The 23665-nt window shown below is 28.4% G+C and overlaps 2 protein-coding genes across 8 annotated transcripts in view; one reads left to right on the top strand and one right to left on the bottom strand.

Annotated features, from left to right (window-relative positions):
* The window catches only part of Moe (Moesin), a 47508-nt gene extending 29352 nt beyond the window's left edge, over positions 1-18156 (top strand). Inside the window, exons 1-11 of one of the 4 annotated variants that reach the window (XM_014420943.3) lie at positions 2507-2664; positions 3269-3448; positions 6749-6871; positions 7493-7644; positions 8792-9022; positions 10454-10714; positions 10843-10969; positions 11722-11952; positions 13321-13353; positions 15557-15784; positions 16227-18156. In XM_014420943.3, the coding sequence (XP_014276429.1) occupies positions 2647-2664; positions 3269-3448; positions 6749-6871; positions 7493-7644; positions 8792-9022; positions 10454-10714; positions 10843-10969; positions 11722-11952; positions 13321-13353; positions 15557-15784; positions 16227-16391 (1749 nt within the window). In that variant the 5' untranslated portion in view covers positions 2507-2646 and the 3' untranslated portion in view covers positions 16392-18156. Of the gene's footprint in view, positions 1-2506; positions 2665-3268; positions 3449-6280; positions 6501-6748; positions 6872-7492; positions 7645-8791; positions 9023-10453; positions 10715-10842; positions 10970-11721; positions 11953-13320; positions 13354-15556; positions 15785-16226 lie in introns of those variants that run through there. The other 3 variants (XM_014420944.2, XM_024361343.2, XM_067046343.1) reach the window with 3 other exon arrangements.
* A 2190-nt stretch (positions 18157-20346) lies between these two features.
* The window catches only part of Mekk1 (mitogen-activated protein kinase kinase kinase 4), a 34966-nt gene continuing 31647 nt past the window's right edge, over positions 20347-23665 (bottom strand). For all 4 annotated transcript variants that reach the window (XM_014420966.3, XM_024360785.2, XM_014420967.3 and 1 more), the window contains exons 25-27: positions 23183-23289; positions 21707-21886; positions 20347-20601 (exon numbers count right to left, since the gene is read on the bottom strand). In XM_014420966.3, coding sequence (XP_014276452.1) covers positions 20521-20601; positions 21707-21886; positions 23183-23289 — 368 coding nt within the window. In that variant the 3' untranslated portion in view covers positions 20347-20520. The remainder of the gene's footprint in view (positions 20602-21706; positions 21887-23182; positions 23290-23665) is intronic.

The raw sequence follows: 23665 nt of genomic DNA, 5'->3' as shown, positions 1-23665 counted from the left end.
CATATGTACATTAGATGCTCCTATGTTAGTTTTTTAATAATAATTTTCCAAAAGTAAATTACTTTTTGATAGATAACTCATTTATTCCTCGTCTTAAGAATAACAAATAAAAGAAATTTGTGTTATTTTGAGATATTTGATGTTTACAGTAACTCTTGTTCCCTACGAAGGAGAAAAACATTCAGAACTATTTACCACATTCTTCAGACACATCGCGGTGGGGAAAAGTGCATTCTGTACCGCTATAAATAGCCTACACTGACCGTTTATCAGAGAAAGTATTCCATTTAGTGAAAGGAAATGATAGATACACGGAATGCCAAAGCATTCCGCCCTTGCCTTTAGCATATAGACGTTGAGATGAAGAAAAGACTCATTTGTTATCTTTTCAGAAACTGATAGTTTTACCTAGCTAGTCTTATCTGTCATTTTAGTTGATAAGGTATTTTTTAAAAACAGCTAACTCGTAGCACACAATCATGACAAAGGTATTCGTAATATCTCTGTCTAGACTTAACAATATTTTAATTACCTTAAAAAATAAAGTATATCCCCATTTATTAATAATTAACAACTAATTTTGTTTGTACGATTAATTGACAGTTATTTTTCCATTCGGTTCGAAATTTCACTAACTCGTCTTAATATGTATGATTAGTTACCATATTAAAATTTCTTGTAAATAGCCAAAGAAATTACTGAATTTTGATTTAGGATTGAGAGATAAGACATTCCATCTTCTAATGGCTGGTGTAATATTTTTAAAATTTGCAGGCTAACTTCGCTGTTTTAAAAATAAGTCTGTTGAAATGTTTAATCCTCAAACGCGGGGTTATTTTTGGCCGTTTGACGATTTCGAGTAAATCTTTTGAACAAATGAAGTATTCGTACCTCATAAAAAAAAAAAACAACAAACAAAAAACGTTATATTTTATTGAATTTGAATATTTTTCTTTTTGATATGTTTAAAGCCATTATGTACTCAGCTTTTATCGTACAATATGTTTACTCTGTAAATGTTACGAAAGGAAAGGATGGCATGTAAGAATTGATGCATGTTTCAAAAATGTTAGGGGAAGTACTTGACTATTCTTCTAAATGTTATGACTCGATCGTATTTGCCAGGATTTGAAATGGATGAAAAAACAAGAAATTTTGATACATTTTAGGTGAAATTTTTTTTTTTTATCATATCCTCATCTCACGAGTACAATTTTTTTTTAAAATACTCTTTAGGTATTAGGGATATTATCAGAGCTAAAGTGATAACAAGTTATCCTCTGGGCGCTAAAAAGAAAAATAATTTGCGGTTTTTGAGAAATTCATTTAAAAAAAATAATCAGTCCAATACATAAAATGTTTTATTATATGTCACATAGGGTTTTAGGTTGAAGTAATTAACGACTTACAATAATTATCATTATATAGTTATTTATTATTAAAGAAAGAGGTTGAAACATGTGAGATACAGCGTACATTTTGCTTGGGAGCAAACGTCACTTTTTAAAACGAGATAAGCTGTCAACTCTTGACTGGGATGCTGTTTATGAAAGGTGGTTGCATTGAGATCATCTTATTAGAACCTTTTCTTCCCTAGTTGAAACCCTTCCAAGCACCACTGAAATGTGAGTTCTTGCTGGAAACATTCCGGAATATTGAGGTTTTTGTCGAATAGCCATTCATATCCTTGGAGGCTTATTCAGAACGACTTGTGTTTTTGACGGAATCGGTTGCATAATCACGTGCGTAATGCAGTACACTTCATGATGAAGCCTCTGGCTCTCTTTTTTTTGCTAGAAATTTCTAAATTTATTATGAACTGACGCCCATGTTTCATGAGTATTCAAAACTAGCATTTCAGTTTCACGAAGACTTCAGTAATTGCACGAGATAATTGTGTGTACAATTTCAGCCAAATAGTACTGGTGAAACCTGTACGTTTTCAAGGACGTGCTGGGTGTCATCCTAACCACAGGACTAACTCACACAGCAGAGGAGTCTCTTAATTTATATCTATACTTTGCAATATTATTTTAAAATACGGCTTTATTATATACAAGTGTTTATTTTCTATGAACATTTTATATATTTTCCTTTAACTCTCACTATGACTGAAAATTATTTGCTAGGATCATTAATACTGTTGAATATGTATTGATACTGTATATTAATACATTAATACTGTTTATAATTCTTCATTAATTGAGAACTCTGTCGTTTTATTATTACAAGTAATAATTTATACCAATTTAAATATTTTTTAAAAAATAAATAGGAGGTACCAAGTTTTGAAAAGACCGTTATAAAATCGCCGAAATAGGCAGTCATGAAAGTACGGATCCTAGTATTGTAGTTAGTAGTTGGGAATAATTTTATTTTTATTATAACTATCTAAATACTATAAAATGGTTGAAAAGGGTAATAAAATAACAGTAAATTAAAAATAGACTAAGACTAGCGGAGACCTTCGGCGACACTAGCGCTAGAAGGCAGCTCCCCGTGAGTTGGAACTAAACCCCGCTCCCGGGAATTACGATGAGTTGCTTAGGGCAGGGTCATAGGCTGCGCGTCTGGAGTGTTCCTTACTAGCCTCTAACTCAATTCTGTGCTTCTCTCCTCTTAGTGGTCCCCTCTTCCTTCAGCAAAATGGTTTTAGGAAAGTCTGTAAGTACTCTCTTTAATAAACCGCTTAGTGTTTTGTAAAACCTAATGAATCCTTACTGTACTAAAAACCGTTGTTAAGATACCTCGATTGAAGGCGTTGCTTCAACCCACCCGTCTTCTACCTGTTGATTCTCTCCTCCTCTTCCCATAGTATTATTTTTTAATAAATAAGTTTTATTAACATTTTAATTGTATGTTTAACAGTTAATTCATATATACCTCCTTATCTTTACAAATAATTCTTATCACCGCCTGAATATGATTTTTTCTACCCCTATTTGTTTTTTAACAATTAATAGTAACCCATTTTCCTACCTTTCTTAGTAATTTATTAATAATTAGCTTGTTTTAGGTACTATATTTTTTTGATCAATTTAATTGTAGTGTTGTGTTTTGACTGGAACAATTTTGTATTGACACTTCATTTCAATTGTTGGTATATTGGTATAAGTATATCATCATTTTGAACCTGAATAAGTATTTACTGAGTGTTAGACTTAATTTTATTGGTTATCATTTTAATAAATCATTTATTGTACTATGGTTTTAATAATAAAAAAAATTTGTATTATCTAAATTTCTAAAGTAATGAATCCTATTTTAGATGAATGTTCGTGTCACCACGATGGATGCCGAGTTGGAGTTTGCTATTCAGCAAACGACGACTGGCAAACAACTATTTGATCAGGTTGTCAAAACTATTGGACTTCGTGAGGTCTGGTTTTTCGGTTTGCAATACACCGACAGCAAAGGAGATCTCACATGGATTAAACTGTACAAAAAGGTCAGTAAACAGCATTCTTATTTTTTCTTTCAGGAAATTGTGTATCATACTATGCATTTATAAGAGTGGCAATTACTGCTTGCATGCCTTTTCATGATAGTTGACAATTAATTTTCTAAAACGTAATTATGGTTTTACGTTTGAAACTACAACGCTTAAGGATTGTCTTGATGCTCTATTTAATCTAAATTTATTTATTTTATGTTAAAGCCTACTTATATTTTTGGATCCAACTTTATGTTTATTTCGATAACCTTCGAATTTTTTGGAAACGTGATCATACTTGGAATATTATTTAAAAAGTATTAAAAATTGTATTTAAAGTTGTAAAATAATATAAAAATATTCTAATTTTGATCAGTTCTTTAAGATAGGTTGAAGTAATCTTTTCAAAGCTAATGTTCTTCAGTTTTCACATTATCATTAAAGTAATAAATTGACATAGTAATGAATATTACATGACTCTCTTTTGACCTTGGTGATGTTGGGCCTAGGTCAGAAGTGTCTGCATGTCAAGGAAATCCTCTCTCAGCCTTCATAATTCATTAGATTTGTGCTACAACACCTGTTACCTATCTTGCTATAAATAAAAATTATGCATATGTGTATAATTATATGGAGGTTTTATTTTTATCTACTCAGGAAACAAATTAACAGGAAATAAGTTAAATATTTCAAATTATTTTATCTCTTTTATTTATTGAATCATTTTTTTTTACATTTGTATCATCACAATGAAAATTACTTTTATAATTGCATGCTAGCCGGAAAATATCTTGATGAGGATTTTCAAAACTTGTAGAAAACAACTGCCAAACAATTCTGACTCTGTAGACTTGGTAAGGGGAAGTAGAATCTTAAGTGATATTTCCTTTACCATTATTCTATCGGTCTTCCCTTTTAGTACTCATTATACCACCCGTACATCTGCTTAATTTCATACTTGTAGTGTTTAAAACCAAGTACTGCTTTTAAAATACCGACTTAATTTTATTAAAATTGGTATAATGGTGTAATAATTTTGCTGAAACATTGAGTGTAGGAGGTAAAATGGATATGCTTTATTGTTAGTAGTTAATTATCTGAATATTACGTATAATGTAGTTAAATTAAATTTTTTTTTTAGAATTGTATAAAATATAATATATTAATTTTAATGCATTTTGGATATTATGCTCATTAAAAGAAAATGTGTTTTCTGGATACATCGTTATCAGATCTTTATTAAAACAAATTAGTAATTGATATCGACACTGACTGATATGCTTCTGGCTGAGCATATTCCTTTCTATTGTACATTATTTACATTTAATAAATTTATACATTGTACGTTCTGTAGAAGTAACTAGAAGTATTTAATTTCTTAATGACCGGTACTGTATTTGATTTGTCTTAAGGAATCAAAACTACTTTATACCTTGCATGAACCCACAAAAGCACCATAATAGTCACTTGTTTTGTCCTCATGACTATAATATAGTGTGTAGTCATTCATTTAATACACCAGTAAGAATAATATTAGAAAATATATTTTTTTCTCATACAAATGTTTATGTCAGTTGTCGTGCATGTACTTTGATGAGTTCTTTTATTTAAAACTAAAAAAAAATAGTTCTTTCATGCTTCCGTTCTGTACTGTAAGAGAAAAATAAAATGAATAAATATTTGCTATATACACTCACAAGACTTTCAAAACAAACCTTGTTTGCTGTATATTTGCTATATTGCCTTTTTTTTATTCTCTGGAAATTTATTATCATTAATCAAGTATGTGGAAATTCTGGTCGATTTAAAATTTTGTAATGATCATAAAATATAAGAAAAAATTAATGAGTTTCCTTGGCAATTGTATCTTTGGTGTAAGTAATCAAATTTCTATGATTTTTTTTTAAAGAGAATTTAATTACCTTCCCAATGACTAACAGGTTATAGAAAAAAAAAGTTTTTTTGGCTATGCCCCACAGGGTTCCCATTTGTTCACAGGCATCGAAGGGCATACATAACTTTTATAAAATAAAAAAGTATCGGTTCTCCTGTTAGACACAGACTGATCGTCCAAAATGCTTTTTTTTTTTTTTTACACAAGAGGTTCTGCAATACTTAAATCCATTGAAAACTGTAAACTAAAAGTACCACGACCCTTATCTCGATGGTAAGTAGAAATGATGTGGTCTCAAAACTACAGCTTACTGTAAGGAACTATTTTTTTCTCCTAGTACACCTATCAGCAATTACTGGAGAAATTGGTGAGAATCATTAGCCATTGAAGCTGGTTAAAGATGATTGCTAAAAGTAAGGCTATAATTCTCTTGTATTAAATCTGATTTACTACCTTTTATATATCTTATACATATGATAAAATTCTCATTTTATCTACTAATTATTTCACTGGTATTGTTAGTTATTTGTGAGAATTTTTACAAATAGTTATTTATCATGAACACAGTCCTATTAGATGTTTATTATGTAAGTTGTTTCCTTGAATCTTTTGCATGTATCTGCATTTGCTTTTAACATTAGCTGTAAGAGTTATTTCTAAAAGCATCAACTTTTGGTTCTAGTATATAGTACTCTATGAAACATCCCAACAACTTTCGACTTCTCTCTCTCCTTAGATTTATTCTTCAATTTAGGTGTTTTTTTAATATTTCTGTAATTAATCTATCGTGATCTATGGACTTCATATTTTTTGTGTAGTTATCATGTTTTAAATAGTTGTTCTATATAGTTAGTTACTCTTGTGCATTCAAAACTACCTACTATTTCCAAATTTTTTGAGATGTTATTGAAAATTTTGAACAAAAGATTATTATTTGGACATAATCATTGCATCCTTTTTTATTACATTTTGCTTTTTGGAGTTATGTCTTGTCCGTGTGACAATCCAATAATTTTTCCCACAGTCTGAACTGCTTTATTGTTACCTTAAATAGCATTCACCTTAACTGATTAAAAGATAAACTAATTTAGTCCAGAGTGTATAATTTTATCATGCTTATTTTTGATTGCTGCATGCTGGGACGCTGTGTGGAAGCCAGATATTGTCTCATGGGTGAGTCGTATTTTCATGAAATAATGCTCACTATTTATCTATTTATTACTGATTAGTATAACTTGTATTTGACTTGTCTTGTCAGTTTTCAAATTTTCAGTCAATTTTTTGCATGTATTGAATTGTGTTGTTGATATATTTCCTTTTTATATTTATCTTTATTTATATTTATTTTTATATTTATCTTCTTTGGTTATACATTATTTGAATAATTGAATAGTTAGTTTATTTTTTGTATATTTTTCCAGGTGATGAGCCAAGATGTTAAAAAGGAAAATCCTCTTCAGTTTAAATTCAGGGCTAAATTTTATCCTGAGGATGTCGCTGATGAACTGATTCAAGATATTACTTTAAGGCTGTTTTATCTTCAGGTTAATACAATTGTTTTAAAAAGCTTTTATTGTAGCCCCTTTAAAAATTGTGAGATTAATTACTTAATTTAGAATGACACAATCCAGTTTATATGAGCTTCATAGTGTCATTGCTTTCCTACTTGTATTTATGTTTTTCTTGTAAACAAATTGTTTATGGCTATTTTTTAAAATGTATACAGATTTATCACATAGTATAAATACTATATGCAAGTAGTACAAAACTAACATCAGTACATTTAGTTATTAACTTTGACATAATCTAATGATGTAGTCAAATGAAGTGAAAATAAAGGAAAAAAATCATTACAAACAAGTACTAAATAATATGGTAATAAAATATTTTTTAATAATGTTGCATGTGTAACACAAACTTACTAATAAGACAAACAGACAGTGATTATGATAAGTAGTTATTTAGTTTTCTAAACTTGAATTTTCTAAATTTGTTACCCTAATCAATGTTCAACAAAGACCTCTTCTAAAATTGTTTAAGATTTTTGGGTTAAAGAAAGTAAAAGTAATAAAATAAAAATTATTTTTGTTTTGTTATATTATTATTATGTTGTAAATGTCGCTAAGAAATAATTGATTACTAACTATTTTTGCATTTTTTGTTAGGTTAAAAATGCAATCCTTTCTGATGAAATTTATTGTCCTCCTGAAACATCAGTACTGCTCGCATCTTATGCAGTTCAAGCTAGACATGGAGATTTTAATAAATTATTGCATAGTGCTGGCTTCCTTGCTAATGACAGACTTTTACCACAGAGGTAAATATTGTTTTTATGTAATAATGTAGTTTATTATACATTTTGTTTGTAAGGGTTTTATTTAGCATATTACATTAATTTTATTTTATTGTTAGTTCTTATGAATTTTCTGCATACAATATTTATCATGAGCTTGACTATCTTTCCATCGATCTTAATTTATTTTTTTTACTTCCATATTAATTCATTGGATAGAGAATAATAAGTTAACCGTTAAAAGTTTGACACAGTATAGGAATTAAGATAATGTATATATTTACATGTTGCTTAGTTAAATCATGTTTCCCATTTTCAGAATAACTGGTAAACCTTTATATCTCAAAATATTTTAAAGGTTATGTCTACTATAGTTCGGGGATGGATAACAACTGTACTAAGTAGAATTGTTCCGTCTTTTTTTTTAGTTACGTTATATTGTACTCAGTTGAGTGAGTGGAATAGATCAGTAGAAAGGTATGGGACACTTGATTCCCTCACCCGGGTTCGAATCGAGCTTTCATTATTTTTTATCGAGTATTCATTTATTTTTTTAGAAAGGATTATAAATATCTGTTTATTTAGAACCTTATTTATTTCTGATTACATGTCTCTTCCAGTTGGTTATATTTAACTACGGTCATTCAGAAACTAATACTACACAAGTTTAAAGTTGTGTAAGAGAACTGTGTGTATGAGTCATTTACCCAGTGTGCTAACTAATAGCAGATCTTGCTAAAAATAAAATCAAATGAAGAAGTAACTTGACTAATAAGGCATGACATTGAACTAATTAGTTTGTGTTTTTCTTACGTAAATATGTCTTGTTGAAATTCATTATTTTATTTATTTCACATTGTTCAACCTGATGCTTGTTCATTGGAAGAACATTGTTTTTTTTTTTTTATTTCTTTTTATATCCGAAAGGAAAAGGCTCTTTGCTTCTTCTCATATCTAAAAGGAAAAAGATCTTTGCTTCTTCTCATATCTAAAAGGAAAAAGCTCTTTGCCTGTTTTCATACCAAAGCAAAAAATAGGCCACTACACCTATCAAGATTTTAATTTATTTACCTCTATTTTTAAAGGATTATAAATAATACCAAGAATATTTACTTATAATTATGCTTTGTATTTTACCTTGATATGGCTACAATTTTTTTTCTTTATTTAGGGTTATGGATCAACATAAAATGTCTAAAGAAGAATGGGAACAAAGCATCACAACATGGTGGAATGAACATCGTGGTATGCTTAGGGAAGATGCGATGATGGAATACCTTAAAATAGCTCAAGATCTAGAAATGTACGGGGTCAATTATTTTGAAATTAGAAATAAAAAGGGAACTGAACTGTGGTTAGGAGTTGATGCTCTTGGATTGAACATCTACGAAAAAGATGATAAGTAAGTAGGCTAATTTCTCTACAGTTAACAGATTTCAGTATACTATTATCATTCAATCTTTATTTAAAATACCTGGAAAAACACTTGACATTTTGTTTTTTATATATAATATTTAATTTTCTTTTAATTTAAAAATGTATTTTGTAATGAATAATTTTTTTATACATTACAAAATGTTTTAGTGAAATTAAGTTTAAATACCTGTTCTTTAACCATAAAAAAACAGGTATTCAACTTGTTACCCACATATGCCACTGAATCTATGTGTGGCATGCTATCAGCTGATACATGAATGTTTTTTGGGTTTTTTTCACTGAATTACTTAACTGAGCAAGGACTCTTGAAAGTTATTGTGTATAACCATATTTTCTTAACACATTTAGACACTGAAATTATCCAAAACAATGTAAAAAATTAAGAAAAGACCTTATGAACATGTAAAAAATGTTATTGTAAGTATGTCAAATAAAAGAATACATAAGTAAATCAATTTATATACTAAAAAAAAAAAATTGATAGTAATAAAAATTAAGAGGAGTTTAAAAACCCTTTAAAGGGGGTATAATTTTAAACGATTGTAGCTGGTGAAAGCTAGGACAATACTAAACATGGTTCTGAAGTAACCATTGATTGACGATAATGTGTCGTCACCCATGGTGGAAGTTTTATATGATCTAAATTTAGATCAAACTGAAAAATGAAAAAAAAATTTATCAAGAGATCATAATGACTAGCTTCTCTCTTTCATCCCTGCATTGAGATGATTTTATTGTACATTTTAAATTTAGTATACAATATTGGAAATTTAATGTTATTAGTAATTAATTTAATTTTTATAATGATGTAAGATAAGAAGAACTCTTCGACAAAAATAGCACCTCTAATGAGTTCAACGATAAGCTTCCTTCACTGTTTCGATCTGTTTTTGTCTTAAAGAAACAGTAATATTGTATGATATGAAACAGTGGTATCTTTGGTATGCCTAAAATGATAATTCACTGTTTTTTGGTACTTTTATATTACGTCTTTTAGTATAAATTTATGGGTTTTTTTTTTATATTTTTTGATAATTTCAAACATTATGTTCTATATTTCATCATTAAAGGGTTGTATTTCATAATGGTTATTCCCAGTTTATGACTTTTTCTTAATCGGTATTTTGTTGGTCCTAGTAACACTGAATATTTTGATTACTGTAAGTATCTTGATGTTAGTATACAGGAATTTGACTATCTCCTTACAGAGTTTGTTTGTTATTGAAACCTAGTGGACAAGAATACCTTAAACTGAAAAGTTGGGGTAATTTAATTATTGAAACAAAATTTAGTTATTAAATAATTGTATTATTTGTTTTTAATTTTTTTATTCTGTTGTAAAATACCTTTTTTATCTTTGTTTTCCTCATAATAATATCATATTATCTGTTTTTAGATTAACACCCAAAATTGGATTTCCATGGTCAGAAATCAGGAACATTTCATTTAATGATCGTAAATTCATTATTAAACCAATCGATAAGAAGGCTCCAGATTTTGTGTTTTTCGCTGCTAGGGTTAGGATAAACAAAAGGATATTAGCATTATGTATGGGAAATCATGAGTTATACATGCGTAGACGTAAACCTGATACAATAGACGTCCAGCAAATGAAGGCGCAGGCAAGGGAAGAGAAACTTGCCAAACAGCAACAAAGGTTTGATATGATTAAATCTGAATATATTTGAAAATATGTTAATCTGCTTTCAAGTCACTCTTAATTATCTGTTAAATAATTTGCTGATATATTGGGTAAATAATATATCTGTATTTTTTTTTATATAGAGAGAAATTACAGCTTGAAATTGCAGCTAGAGAAAAAGCTGAAAGGAAGCAACAAGAATATGAAGAAAAGATTAAGTCAATGCAAGATGAGATGGAGAAACGTCAGCAGGATCTGCAAGAAGCTCAGGTTTGCAACTTCAATTTTTTTCAGATGATTAATAGTTTTTTAAGGAAAGTCAGTGAAGTATTTATACTACATTGGAGGAAGATAGTCCAGGTGGGGGTCAATAAAGGTTTCAAAATTGTAACAAAAAACTGTTTTGAAACCTTTATTGACCGCCACTCCGGACTATCTTCCTCCAATGTACTTCATAGGTCAACTATCTTCCAATATTTATACTACAGTTTTATACGCTTCTTATAACAGACATATATGAGGTAGATGTTTTTTTAATAGTATTTAGGTTTCCAGTAAGAAGCGGTTAGTAGAAAACATGAAAATGAAATTATAGAATTATTTGCATATTGTAACTTAAAGCAATGATATATTCAGTAAAATAAAATTAATATTACGATCTTAGTATTATTTGTAAAAAATAAAAACATTCTAGGGACATTTTTACCAATCATCATTTTGTAGGTTAATTTTTTATAACTTCTGAAATACTTTTTCAGTCTCTAGAATGGTTGTGTTTATTTTTCATACAGATTATTTAATTCTTTCATAATTTTCATTTTAATAAATTTAAAATTTAAGGACATGTATTGAGTGTAATTAAAAGTTTATTTATTCATCTAGTTGGAATTTTAAATGATATTTTGAATTTAGTTTTCCTCTGTATCTGATTAAATATTCCCAATGTATCAGTTTATTAAATCATATTGAGGTAACATTTTTTGGTTTACTTTTTTAAAATTTTTTCTTAATGATTTTTGTAGGAGATGATAAGAAGGCTAGAAGAACAATTGAGGCAACTCCAGGCTGCTAAAGATGAATTAGAAACTCGGCAGAATGAACTTACAGCCATGATGACACGTTTAGAAGAGTCGAAGAACATGGAAGCTGCAGAAAGAGCGAAATTGGAACAAGAAATCCAAAACAAGCAAGAGGAAGTGACCAAGATCCAAGGAATCGTAGAGGCCAAGGATGAAGAAACTAGAAGGTTACAGGTATGGATAAGCATTTATTAATTGTATTTTTATGCATGCTCACATCATTTCATTTATATACCACTAATTAGTCATATCACTGTTAGCAATTGTTTTCAATAGTTAGTGATAAAAATCGAGTTTCTTTGAAATAATTGCATTATTATAACGATTTGTTGAGTTGTCCAGGAGTCATTTATAATTTGAGTGAGGGAGAACCTTCGGGTATAGGTGATTATTTTCCAAATAATATGTTTTTCTATCTATCTACTACGAATGAAATTTGTGCTTAAGTATTGACAAAATTGTGGAATTGATAATTTCTCATTTGTTTACATATTTAAATATAAAGTTGGTCCAGGCACTAGTAGATATTAACTAAACTGGTATTTACAAAATAATTACTTGTACCCATTAACCTTTAACTTAATTATTATACCCCTCATTTTCACTCAATTATGTCCCTTGTTTTCACTCAATTATTTTATCCCTCATATTCGCTCAATTAATATATCCCTCATTTTCACTCAATTATTATATCCCTCATTTTACTCAATTAATATATCCCTCATTTTCACTCAATTATTATATCCTTCATTTCACTGAATTATTATATCCTCCGTTTTCACTCAATTATTATCTCCCTATTTTCACTCAATTAAACTCCTCATTCTCACTCAATTATTATATCCCTTGTTTTTACTCAGTTCTTGTACCCTTCATTTTCTTAAACATCTGATTTGCGTATGATGCAATTTTACAAGTTATTGAACTGAAGAACATTGGAAAACATTTAATAAAACTTAGTAAATTTTATATATATTAGTTTCATCGGTTTAATGCATATTATATTTTGATGAGATTATAATGAACTGTAAATTTGTTTGTAATGTTTGTTAATTAGTTTTTGTTACATTCAGTTTTATTTTATGAAACCAGTGATTCTTTCATTACTGTCTGCTTTTATATTTTTATTATTAACATATAAATGTTTAGACTTGATATCATTTTTTTTTTCACTTCACCATTTGCTAGTTTTTCCTTATGCACACTTCTGTATAGTTTAATCACTCTTAATTCTTCACTTATCTGTCAAGAGTGGCAGTAAGAGAGTAAATGAGGTTTAATAGTGACATTTTTTTAGTATAATGCTGAATTAACTTGAAAGATATATTTAGTATAATATTGAATAGAATAATGTTGAATTAACTTGAAAGATGTATTTAGTTAATCTGATATGGCACTCTTGGCAATAATGTTAATTGCACCATTTATTTTATTTTTATCACTCAGCTAAATTATATTTATTATGTGTATAAGCTTGCTGTAGTTTTTATTTTAGTTTAGCTAGTAGTCAATTAGTTTATGCTTATTTGATTAATGTTATAGGATGAAGTAGAGAAGGTTCGGAGGAAACAGGAGGTGCGTTGATTTTTGTAGACAATAACTGAATGTGTTTATACTAATGCTGTTTGCTCACACTAACAAGTCATTGTAAAGAAAGTTTGTTAGCTAACTCTTTAATTTGGAAAAGTTCAAGAAATAAATGTCTTGCAATTTTGTAATTGTTTTAGCTTGATTAATGTTAAACAAGTGCATTCTAATAACTTAATTGAACATTCACTTTTTAATTTAGTTTGGGCATAATTATTGTATATAAGTTTAACTATTTCGTCACCAGCTCCTGCAACACAAGTATTAATTATTAGAGCTTTCTTTCATGTATGTATATTTAGGAAATTCATGTTCCATTGACACTTGCTTTGTCTGATTTAATAGTTCTTGATCATTAGAATTTTTAGCTATTCTTAGTATCTCTTACACTATAAAGCTAACTTCTGTTTATTCATGCGGTCTGGAGGCCTTTGCGATAATAAATTTTATAAAATCTATTTTTATGACATGCAATAGTTATATTTAAAAAGTATTGAAGAAGTATTAAGCTTAAATACTGCTGAAGTAGGTATAGTTCTCTCTTGGTTATGATCCTATGCTCAGAACACCGATCTCTTAAAACTATGAAATTAGTCTGTGACATTTGTCATCTTAAAAGATTGCCCAGTAATGATTAGATTAAAATTTTAGTTATTAATTTACGTCAATATGGATTTTTTATTAAAACACTACTTCAAAAGTATTTAAACAAATGAGAATTTAATGCATGTGATGCATGAGATTATTTCTTTTTCTCTTTAAGAATGGAATGTATTGGTAGGCAGCATGAAACTTATTTATTTCCATTATAATTTCCAATTCATTATATGTTTAAATTATTGAGAATTAGGTTGAATTAATGTTTATATTTTGATTAGATTTGGGTAGGTGGGGGCAAAGCCACTGTAAAAACTTAATTCATGGTCATAAAGAGCTGGATAATCAGTCCAGTGACGACTTACACAAACATTGCCTGGTAGTTACACCCGATTACTGCAGATCTATGAATTGAATTTGTAAATTCAACTACTATATTACATAAGAATTGAACCTTATGATATTTGAAATAATTTTCCAAATCTACCAATCATTGTTAAATCTCTGCTAATGGATACCTCTCTCCAACTGTCTAGTGGACCAGTGGTTCCCTACTGGGGTTCCATTGATCAGAGGGTTTCTACGAAATAATTTAGGAATGGGACATTTCACATCAACTTGACCCAGTTTTGAACCTTACCATCTCAGATTTTTTTTTCAAATTTTATACAAGTGTTGTGTAGGGATCCTAGTCCTGCTTTACTTTTTCTGAAAAGGTTAATTACTTTATTTGTTTCCAATGATAATGTAGGTAGGGGTTCTCCCATTTTCTTACTTTCACCAAAAGCTTAGGAGCCATCGGTCTAAGCAGAGGGGTGGGGATATCTCCTATTCATATGAACAATTGGAAATGGTCCAGCCTGGAAATATATGAATTAGACTCCTTTACAACTGATATATTAACGGACATTAATTGTCAAATTTTCATCTCCGAGGAATAAATTTATCCCTTTCACCATAAACTTAAAAAATGGGACCTAAGTTGCATGGGGCAGTCTGTATATGAGGTGTTTTGAAAATACGTGTGCTGAGGATACATTTACATACAAATATGTGAGAGAAAGTAGCTGACAGAAACTGATAACATTGATATGGGACCCACTAATTATCAGCCTGCAATTCTCGAAAAATTTCATCAAAATCAGGTTAACAGTACGATTGATTATGCCCGGACACAAATTTGACAGATAAACAGCCAGACATAAAACCGAATTTGTACCCGAAAATTGAAAACGTTTAATGTTAGTGAAAATTCTGAAGACTTAAATTATTTTTATTTGCTGCTTAAGTACTAAGTCGTCCCCTAATTTTAGTTGTGACAAAGCGTACAAGATTTTGTCGTTATTCGTATATTAGACTTTGGTACAATGAAATCAAAATTTTAGGGTCTCTGAGTTGGATATAATTAGGGTTTACTATATTCATTGTTCCACTCATTATTTTATGCTATTGTGATCAAATTATTATATCTTGTTTGATTATGTTTTATTTGCATCATCAGTTTTGTCTGTTACATTGCTTTTTGTATTATTTGTTTACTAATTGACTTTTTCTTATTTTTTATTGATGCTATTAATTATTCTCATATCTATAGGAAGAGGTCGAAGCTGCTAGAAGAAAGCAAGAAGAGGCAGCAGCAGCACTTCTCGCAGCAGCTACTCCTCAGCATCACCATGTGATGGAAAATGAACAAGATGAAAATGATGATTTACCAAATGGAGATGTTTCTCGCGATTTAGCTACCGATGATGATATAATTGACCCAGTTGAGGAACGTCGTACTTTAGCTGAAAGAAATGAAAGACTACATGATCAACTGAAGGTAAACTTAAGTATCATAATAACTATGATTAAAAAACAAGTTCTTTTTTTTATTTTTAATTATTATTAATTTTAAAATATGAAGATGGTCTGGGTTGCGGTCAAAATAGAGCAAATAGTATTTAACTATTTAATATCCAACATTTCGCCCCACTTTGCAGGGCTCTTGAAAGTGAAAAACAAAGAGTGGTATTTTAACCTATCGCTTTGAACAGCCCTGATGAAGCCCTCCAAAGTGGGGCGAAACGTCGGTCATTAAATAGTTAAAAACTATTTGCTCTTTTTTGACCGCAACCCAGACCATCTTCTTCATATTTTAAGTTATATAGTCAACTATATATATTATTAATTTTATTTTATTTTTGTTTTGTTTTGTTTTTAATTTGTTAATATTTACTGATTTACTATTTGTTTATTTATAAGTATGTTTTTCTTTACTTTAGATGTTGAAGCAAGATTTAGCCCAGTCTCGAGATGAAACAAAAGAAACTGCAATGGATAAAATACATCGAGAAAATGTTCGTCAAGGTCGTGATAAATACAAAACTCTTCGAGAAATTCGTAAAGGCAATACAAAACGCAGGGTCGATCAGTTTGAAAACATGTAACAGTTTTAAATTCATGCCCATCTGGATTGTACACGTCTGTAATTTCTTTCCTTCATCAGTCATTATTCCGAACAGATTACAAACTCTATAATCTTTTGTGACATCATGTTCTAGGCTTTAAATGTGACTAAATATCTGAGAAAGCGAAATAATAATAGGTAATTGGAGCTTTCCCATTAAATTATATTCTTGTATAAAATGTATGCCACGATTTAATGGCATTTTTTAAAGTTATATGTTCATTCGAAAGTATCATACTTCAAGTATGAGGTAATTACGCTTACCATTCCATTATTTTTGATTCGAGAATTATTTTGTTGCCAAAGCTGCGTGTGACTTATCCCCATCCAATATTTGTTAGTTTGTATTAGAAGGAATGAATTTTGTAGATATGTGACATACAAATTCCCTTCTCGTTATTTTATCTCCTTATTAATGGATTGTATTTTTAAGACATAATTACTTTAGTAACATATTTATATCTTCTACTTATCCAATAAATATAACTGTAATTGTTGGTATAAATTATTATATAAAGATACTATGCATATTTTATTTATATATTTTATGTATTATTTTATATAAATATATATATATTTATATATATTATTTAAAGATACTACTTATCTAACTATTATGTAATCATTCAATGTATATGTACATTGTAGTAAGGCTGTTATGATTTATAGCATTTGTAATGTATATTTCCTTTGTTCTAAGTTTTTAAAATATCTTTGTTATAAGGAGAGATTTAGGTTATCATATTAATTCAACATCAACATGGGGATAATTTGCACTAGATGTAAAAAAGAAAAAACAAATTTTAAATTATATATGATGGGATACCCAGAAAAAGATCCCTTTAAATTTTATTATTTTTTTACAATTTTAAAATATTTGTCTGGGTTCATAGTTATACATTCCTTTTCTTATTAAAAATAAAAAAAAACTAAAATCCGTACGGAAACCAAGTGGCCTTACCTGATTATTTTAAAATGGTGTATTTTGAAATTAGTATAGTTAACTGTCATAGCAATTATTTTAATAAGGAGTTAATTCTAATGTGTTTATCGTCTCTTGTATAGACTGCTGCCTTAAATGAGAGTTAAACTTAAGCAATGTGGCTCAATTAATAAGTAAATGTAAATGAGAAAGGGTTTGGATTAAAAAAAAAATTGTTTGTACTTAATACTGGTTCTAGTTCCTTAGTGGAATCCCATCAAAGAATTGTAGTAGTTTTCAAAATCAAAGGAAGGTAAAAAAAAAAATAAAAAAAATTGACAAAAAAAGTTAACAAAAACCTTTACCACCTGTTAAGATATTTAATTTATTTGTGATCATTATGTATCTTCATTTCATCGTAATAATAGTCTTCATTATATAAAAAAAAATAATTGTTTTATTTTTATTCCTAATTGTTATTCTCATCATTGCCTTTATATCTGATCAGTTCATAGAAGTATTTTAATATTGTAGATACTGTTTTGCTTTTAATTTAAGGCATATTATTGTATTTGTTTAGTCATGTTAACTAATGTTGTATAAATATATAAAGTAAAACTGGGGTAAACATAAATTGTAATTGTTATTTTCCAAAATTTCCTGTCCATTAGGGCAAGCTGAGCATTGTTTCTTTTTCTCCCATTAAATGAGTATTATGATATGTATAAATTTATTATTTAATGATCTTCCAGTTGCTTGTAAGGTGATTAATATTTTAACTTATTTAGCAAAGACAAAATAAAAACTTTATTTTAAAATAGTATCTCATTTATATAAATTTATATTTAATTGAATCGACTATTAAAACAAAAATATTTGTACTTTCAAATTACCCTACCTCTTAAGTGAGGTTCCTTTGAGATCCCAACAAGAAAATTAAGAGAACTTGCAAGAAAAGACTTAATCTGTCTAATACCATCATACCATCATTATGGTTCCAAATTTTAAAAACTATTATTTAGGTTATAACATAGTTCTATGAATGATGTAGTTTTGAACTTAATTTTTGATAATTATTAGTAAAAATATACTTGGTGTATTCACTGTTTACAAACTTGTACTTGTTGTTGTCTGGGGCTTTAGGGCGTTAAACCCTGAGGTCATCAACGCCCATACAAACATGTACTGCATTTGGATTCAGTCAATCAACATAATCCAAATACTTATGAACCTACATACTTCAGATATCCTATAGTTCAATTATTCGTTTTAATTTTATTTCCAAAATTAAATATCACCATTTGAAGTAGTACATTTCTGATTTCCACACAAAAAGCCATAGGAATTTTAAATGTCACAAAAAATTTACTTAAGCCATGTGTGATTTTTGTGAGTTGAATAGAAAAAAAAAAATTAATACCATAAAAATAAATTTTATTTATCAGTCACCCATATTTGGGACAAAATATCCTTAAACGTATTTAAATTTTTATAATATTGAATCCTGCAAAAAAGTGTTAGCTGACATCTTTTCCTTCAAGGATAGGAAAGTTAATAATTTATAATTAATTAAATATAATAAGGATATTTAAAAATGTTATAACAGATTTTTTTTTCTCTTAAGGGGGCGAGAAACAGACCATTACTACTTGGATTTGCTCGTCCTCACTGTTTATTTTTTAATATGCATACAATTACCATTTTAAGTATATAAAATTGAGCTTACCAGCTCGAACATAATTAAAAAAAAACTGTTACTTTCTGTTTTTTAAGGAATCCATAGAAAAGAAAATACTTGATAATAAATAATAAAACTTCTTTATTTTAAAAAGTTTACATAAATAGTTCATTAATTTTTTTCATACTTCAGATGCAAAGAAAGTTCTTTTTAGGCTTTATGAACCTCCCTTTTATGTTATTTCCTTTATTTTCACTGAATGGTCTGATCAAGGGAACCTGATGTACTTCCAGGAAAAAGGGCTCGAATGCTAATTGGTAATGAGCTAGCCTTTTTAAAATTATAATTTAGCTTAAAAACAAATAATATTTCTGGTTTTATTCAGTACTAACAAAAAAAAAATTTATCACCTTAAGATTTTGCACAAAATAAAAACAAACTTTTAATGATGCTTAGCTCAGATAATATAATGCAACAAACTGGGCTTGTAAATAAAAATAATGAGTTCTCTATAATGGTAAAGTAACTAAGCCAAACCTGGGATCATCACAGTGTTAACCCTACACATCTAAATCATAATAATAAAAACCATTCCAAGTATGTTCCAACTTAATTCAGATTTTTATATATAAAAATATCTAGTTAAAAAAAAAAATTATAATGAAAATAAAGTTACCTAAATTCATGACTTGGTTAAAAGTTTTGCACTTTTGAAATTTGTTTTTCTTAATAAAACAATGTTAACATCTCCAATGGTTGATAAAAACTTCAGTAAAACATGAGTGTGAGCCCCACACTGGGGTAATCAGTTGGGCCATGAAACTGCTGGAATATCTACACAGGATGTAATATAAGCAAGCAACTGCGTAGGGGCTCAATGCTTCTTAGATATGCCATGACCCATGAGAAAAAACAAGAAAAAGTAGTATAGTGATATTAATGAATTTCTAGAGGGATTGGTATTCCCTAATGATCTTATTATGTTCCTGCGAAGTACAAAAGTAATTCTCATATTATTAAATGTTGTATAAACAGAAATGAACAACATTTTATTCAGTTATTTGCAATCAGAAAATAACATAAATATAGTTAATCATAGATAGATACTAGGAGAAATTGGCAGTGTCCTATGTACTGATAGATATAAGGAAATATTTGCAAGGTTAGAACATAAAAGATAAGGTAGATAGTTTTTAATAAGTTATAATAATTTTTTTTTTTCACTTTTAAGTTTTATATATTATTGTCCTCTACTACTGTACCTTCTCCATCCCCGTCAAACTTTTTACAATAATAAAATTAACAATAAGATTGGGAAAATTTCAATACTCAAAATAGAACACAGGTATAAACAATATATTTATCTTTTTCAACAAATAATTTATCAAAATAATGTTTTTCTTTTTTTCCTATTTGAGCTACAATAATAAAATTCTCTGATAAAAATAATTTGAACTTCGGTATTTTAACATTGAACATAGAAAAATTAAATTACAATAATATAAATTGTTATCGTTTAATTCCAAGCTTGAGGTAGTCTTCTAGCATAGAAGGTTTGTTGTAAGAGAATCCTTCATCTTCACAGTCAACCTGGAAATATAATATGAACTATTTTAAAATGACATTTTTTGTTTTTTTTTACTTTTTGCTATGTTTTGAGAGAATTAATTGCATCATTATGCCAAAACATTTTATATAAATAATTATCAAATGGCATCGTTACATCAAATGCCATAATTGGAGAATGGATTTTCATGCAATTGCATATTTTTTCCTCTGGGTTCAAATTCAGCCAAACCTTGACAGAAATTCAATTCGTAAAAAGATGTTCTTGTTGATACTAGTTTCATATTGACAATTTTCTGGATAAATCGAAATCCCTCTGGATTATATTTCCTAGGAAGTTGTCCTTTTTATTAAGATATCCTCTTTTATAGGAAATCACAAGATGCTGTTTACTTCAAAACAGTTGTTTTTAAGCTTAAATTTTATTTAAAAAAAAAATTAATAATTATTGGTATAGCAAGTTGGACTTCGATTTATATTGAAAATATTAAACCCAGAAAATCAAATTTATGTTAAAAAATTTGGGTATAGGCAGTTATTTTCTTCCAGATTTAATTAAATTGAAAAAATAAATTTTAAATTGTAATATTTAAGTTTCAAGTAATAAAGAATTCCAAAATTCAGAAAGGGCAAATCCGGAGTTTAATTGTAGAATTTAAAATTTTAAGTATTTCTTTCTACATAGCCCTAGGTTAATTTTCCTAAATCTTAAAATTGAGTTTTCCGGTCTTCACAATAGGAATAAAAAATTATTAAGTAAACTTAGCTTTTGAATTATGGACATTTTAGGTTTTCTGATTGTTTATTTGGATTCAAACATGGTTAGGTAAACTTCTCATTTATGTATTAATAGTAAAAATTAAACAATAAAATTGATTTTTGCAAAAGTTGGATTTGGGTGTTTTGCCAACCATTTTACACATATTGGGTTTTTTAGTGCACGGAAATCTGGTCTCAAGTTATAATACATGACAGTAACTTCTCACAAAACATATCCACATATATTTACTGTATTCTCTATTAATTGATCACTAATCAAAAGTAATAAACTCTTTTGAATTTTATTTATTCCTGATTTTTTAAAAATAAAACTTAAAATTGAATAATTTAAAACAGAATGATATCATACCATAAGAAAATTATCCCCTTTCAGTTGAGATATGTTGGCTCTTTTTTTGTGATTGTGTTTTATACACTTCGATATGAAGTGTTTCCCTTCCTCACTTAGTGATTCTGGAATTTCAGGTGTTTCACCCATTCCAACTTTGAACATGATTTGATAATTTGAGTCATATTCAGCCCAAGGCCTCTAAAAATAAAAAAAATAAAGACATTAGTCTCAGATTTATTACATATTGGTTAATTAGCGTTATGTGATGATAAAACGCATCAAGAATGTAAAGGGATCCTCCTAAGGACCTTACTTTGAATTGCATAAAATCGTCAGCACTGGGAATATGATTGGGTAATAATGAATATGGCAATAGAGGATTGAAAAAATTAAAAAGTTGAAAGAACATTTGGATATGAAAAAAAGTTTACTGAATTTATTTTACTTTTATATTATTTTTGGGTAGAAGACTAAAATGTAACAATCAAATTGTTACCAGCTGCATTGTTATCAGAAAAATGTTTATATAATTTTTGTTAACAATATTTTGATACCTACTATTTACACAGGCCAATAGTGAGATAGTGAAATGTTATCAACATTGGTATTTATAACAAATATGTTAATAACATTTTGATGTTTACAGTTTACTATGGTCAATGGTGAAAGGTCAATTAACATTCACAAAGGTGAATTAACATTTTCAACAAATCGGTGGAAACAATATTATTATTCAAATTTTTAGTTAGAAATAACAATGCTAAAACATTCCGCTATTAAACGCTTAAAATAGTAAGCATCTAAATGTTAATATCATGTTTTATAAACCTAAATTTAGAACAATGCAGAATAATAAGAGAGTGAGAAATAGAAATAAAACCTAAAATTTTAAGATATTTTTTTGTTCAATCCCTAATAATAAAACAAAAAAAAAAAAAACTTAAAAGTAGCAATGTGTAAGTTTCACTTTTTTTTCTTTTCTTCTCTGATTTTATTTGCAAAATAACATCATTACACATTTGTTTTCTCAACAGAAAGCTATTATCGAATAAACACCCCAAATATATGAAGTGTTTTCACACAACTAGCCTACACTTATTAAAAAGTTGGTGTAGTCAACATGTGTGAAGTTGTTTAGAGAAGTTGGGTGGTGACACCTTTTTCTGCTTTAATTTCTTATATGGATATGAATAATTCACTAATTAAGGAAATAAATCATTTTTACAATAAACTATTGACTAAAATAAACCAATCTATGCACAACCTATGAAGGTGGTAGGTTCTAGATTCTTATCGCATTGATCAGCACTGTGATCCAACCACCTGTTCTAAATCCAGGCTAATGCCACATATTATAGGCTGTTAAATAAGATCTGGAACCCATTAATTTTCTGGAAATTTAGTTTGCCTAATCAGGATTTTCACACACTCTACTCATTCATTAACTAGGATGTATCACTACCAAATGTAAATTGTAACATTAACTTCCCTTACCTTGCCAGAGGCCATTTCAATAACAACACAACCGAGTGACCAGATATCAGCAGCTCTTCCATGACCAACGGTATTAGATTTCATAAATACTTCTGGAGCCATGTAAGCTAAAAATAAAATATTTATTTTCAAACAAATTTCAGAATCAAACCAATAATTTTTAATAACATTATTATGATCAATTGAAAATATTTGTATTAATAAAAGATAATGGGACATTGGTACAACGGTTAAAATCATATAAAATGTCAAATGAAACTAATTCTTTACAAATTATTAATAATGATAATTCTCTTCTCAGAGTGACCAATAAAAATATTTCTTCATGAAATAAAATTAAATAAACAAAACAAGATTAATATTAACAAATATACAGTGTTATAATAAACTGGTGATATTGCATAATGTGATTTCATTGAAGAATCTTAGTCTGAGCCTTCAGAAGTAAAAGGATATCGATTAAACAACCAATGACAACTATAT

Source organism: Halyomorpha halys, unplaced genomic scaffold (assembly GCF_000696795.3).
Source record: "Halyomorpha halys isolate HHAL.00 unplaced genomic scaffold, Hhal_1.1 Scaffold299.1, whole genome shotgun sequence".
Taxonomy (NCBI): Eukaryota; Metazoa; Arthropoda; class Insecta; order Hemiptera; family Pentatomidae; genus Halyomorpha; species Halyomorpha halys.
The sequence above is the reverse complement of the archived record's forward strand: the minus strand, read 5'-3'. Positions and strand labels throughout refer to the sequence as shown.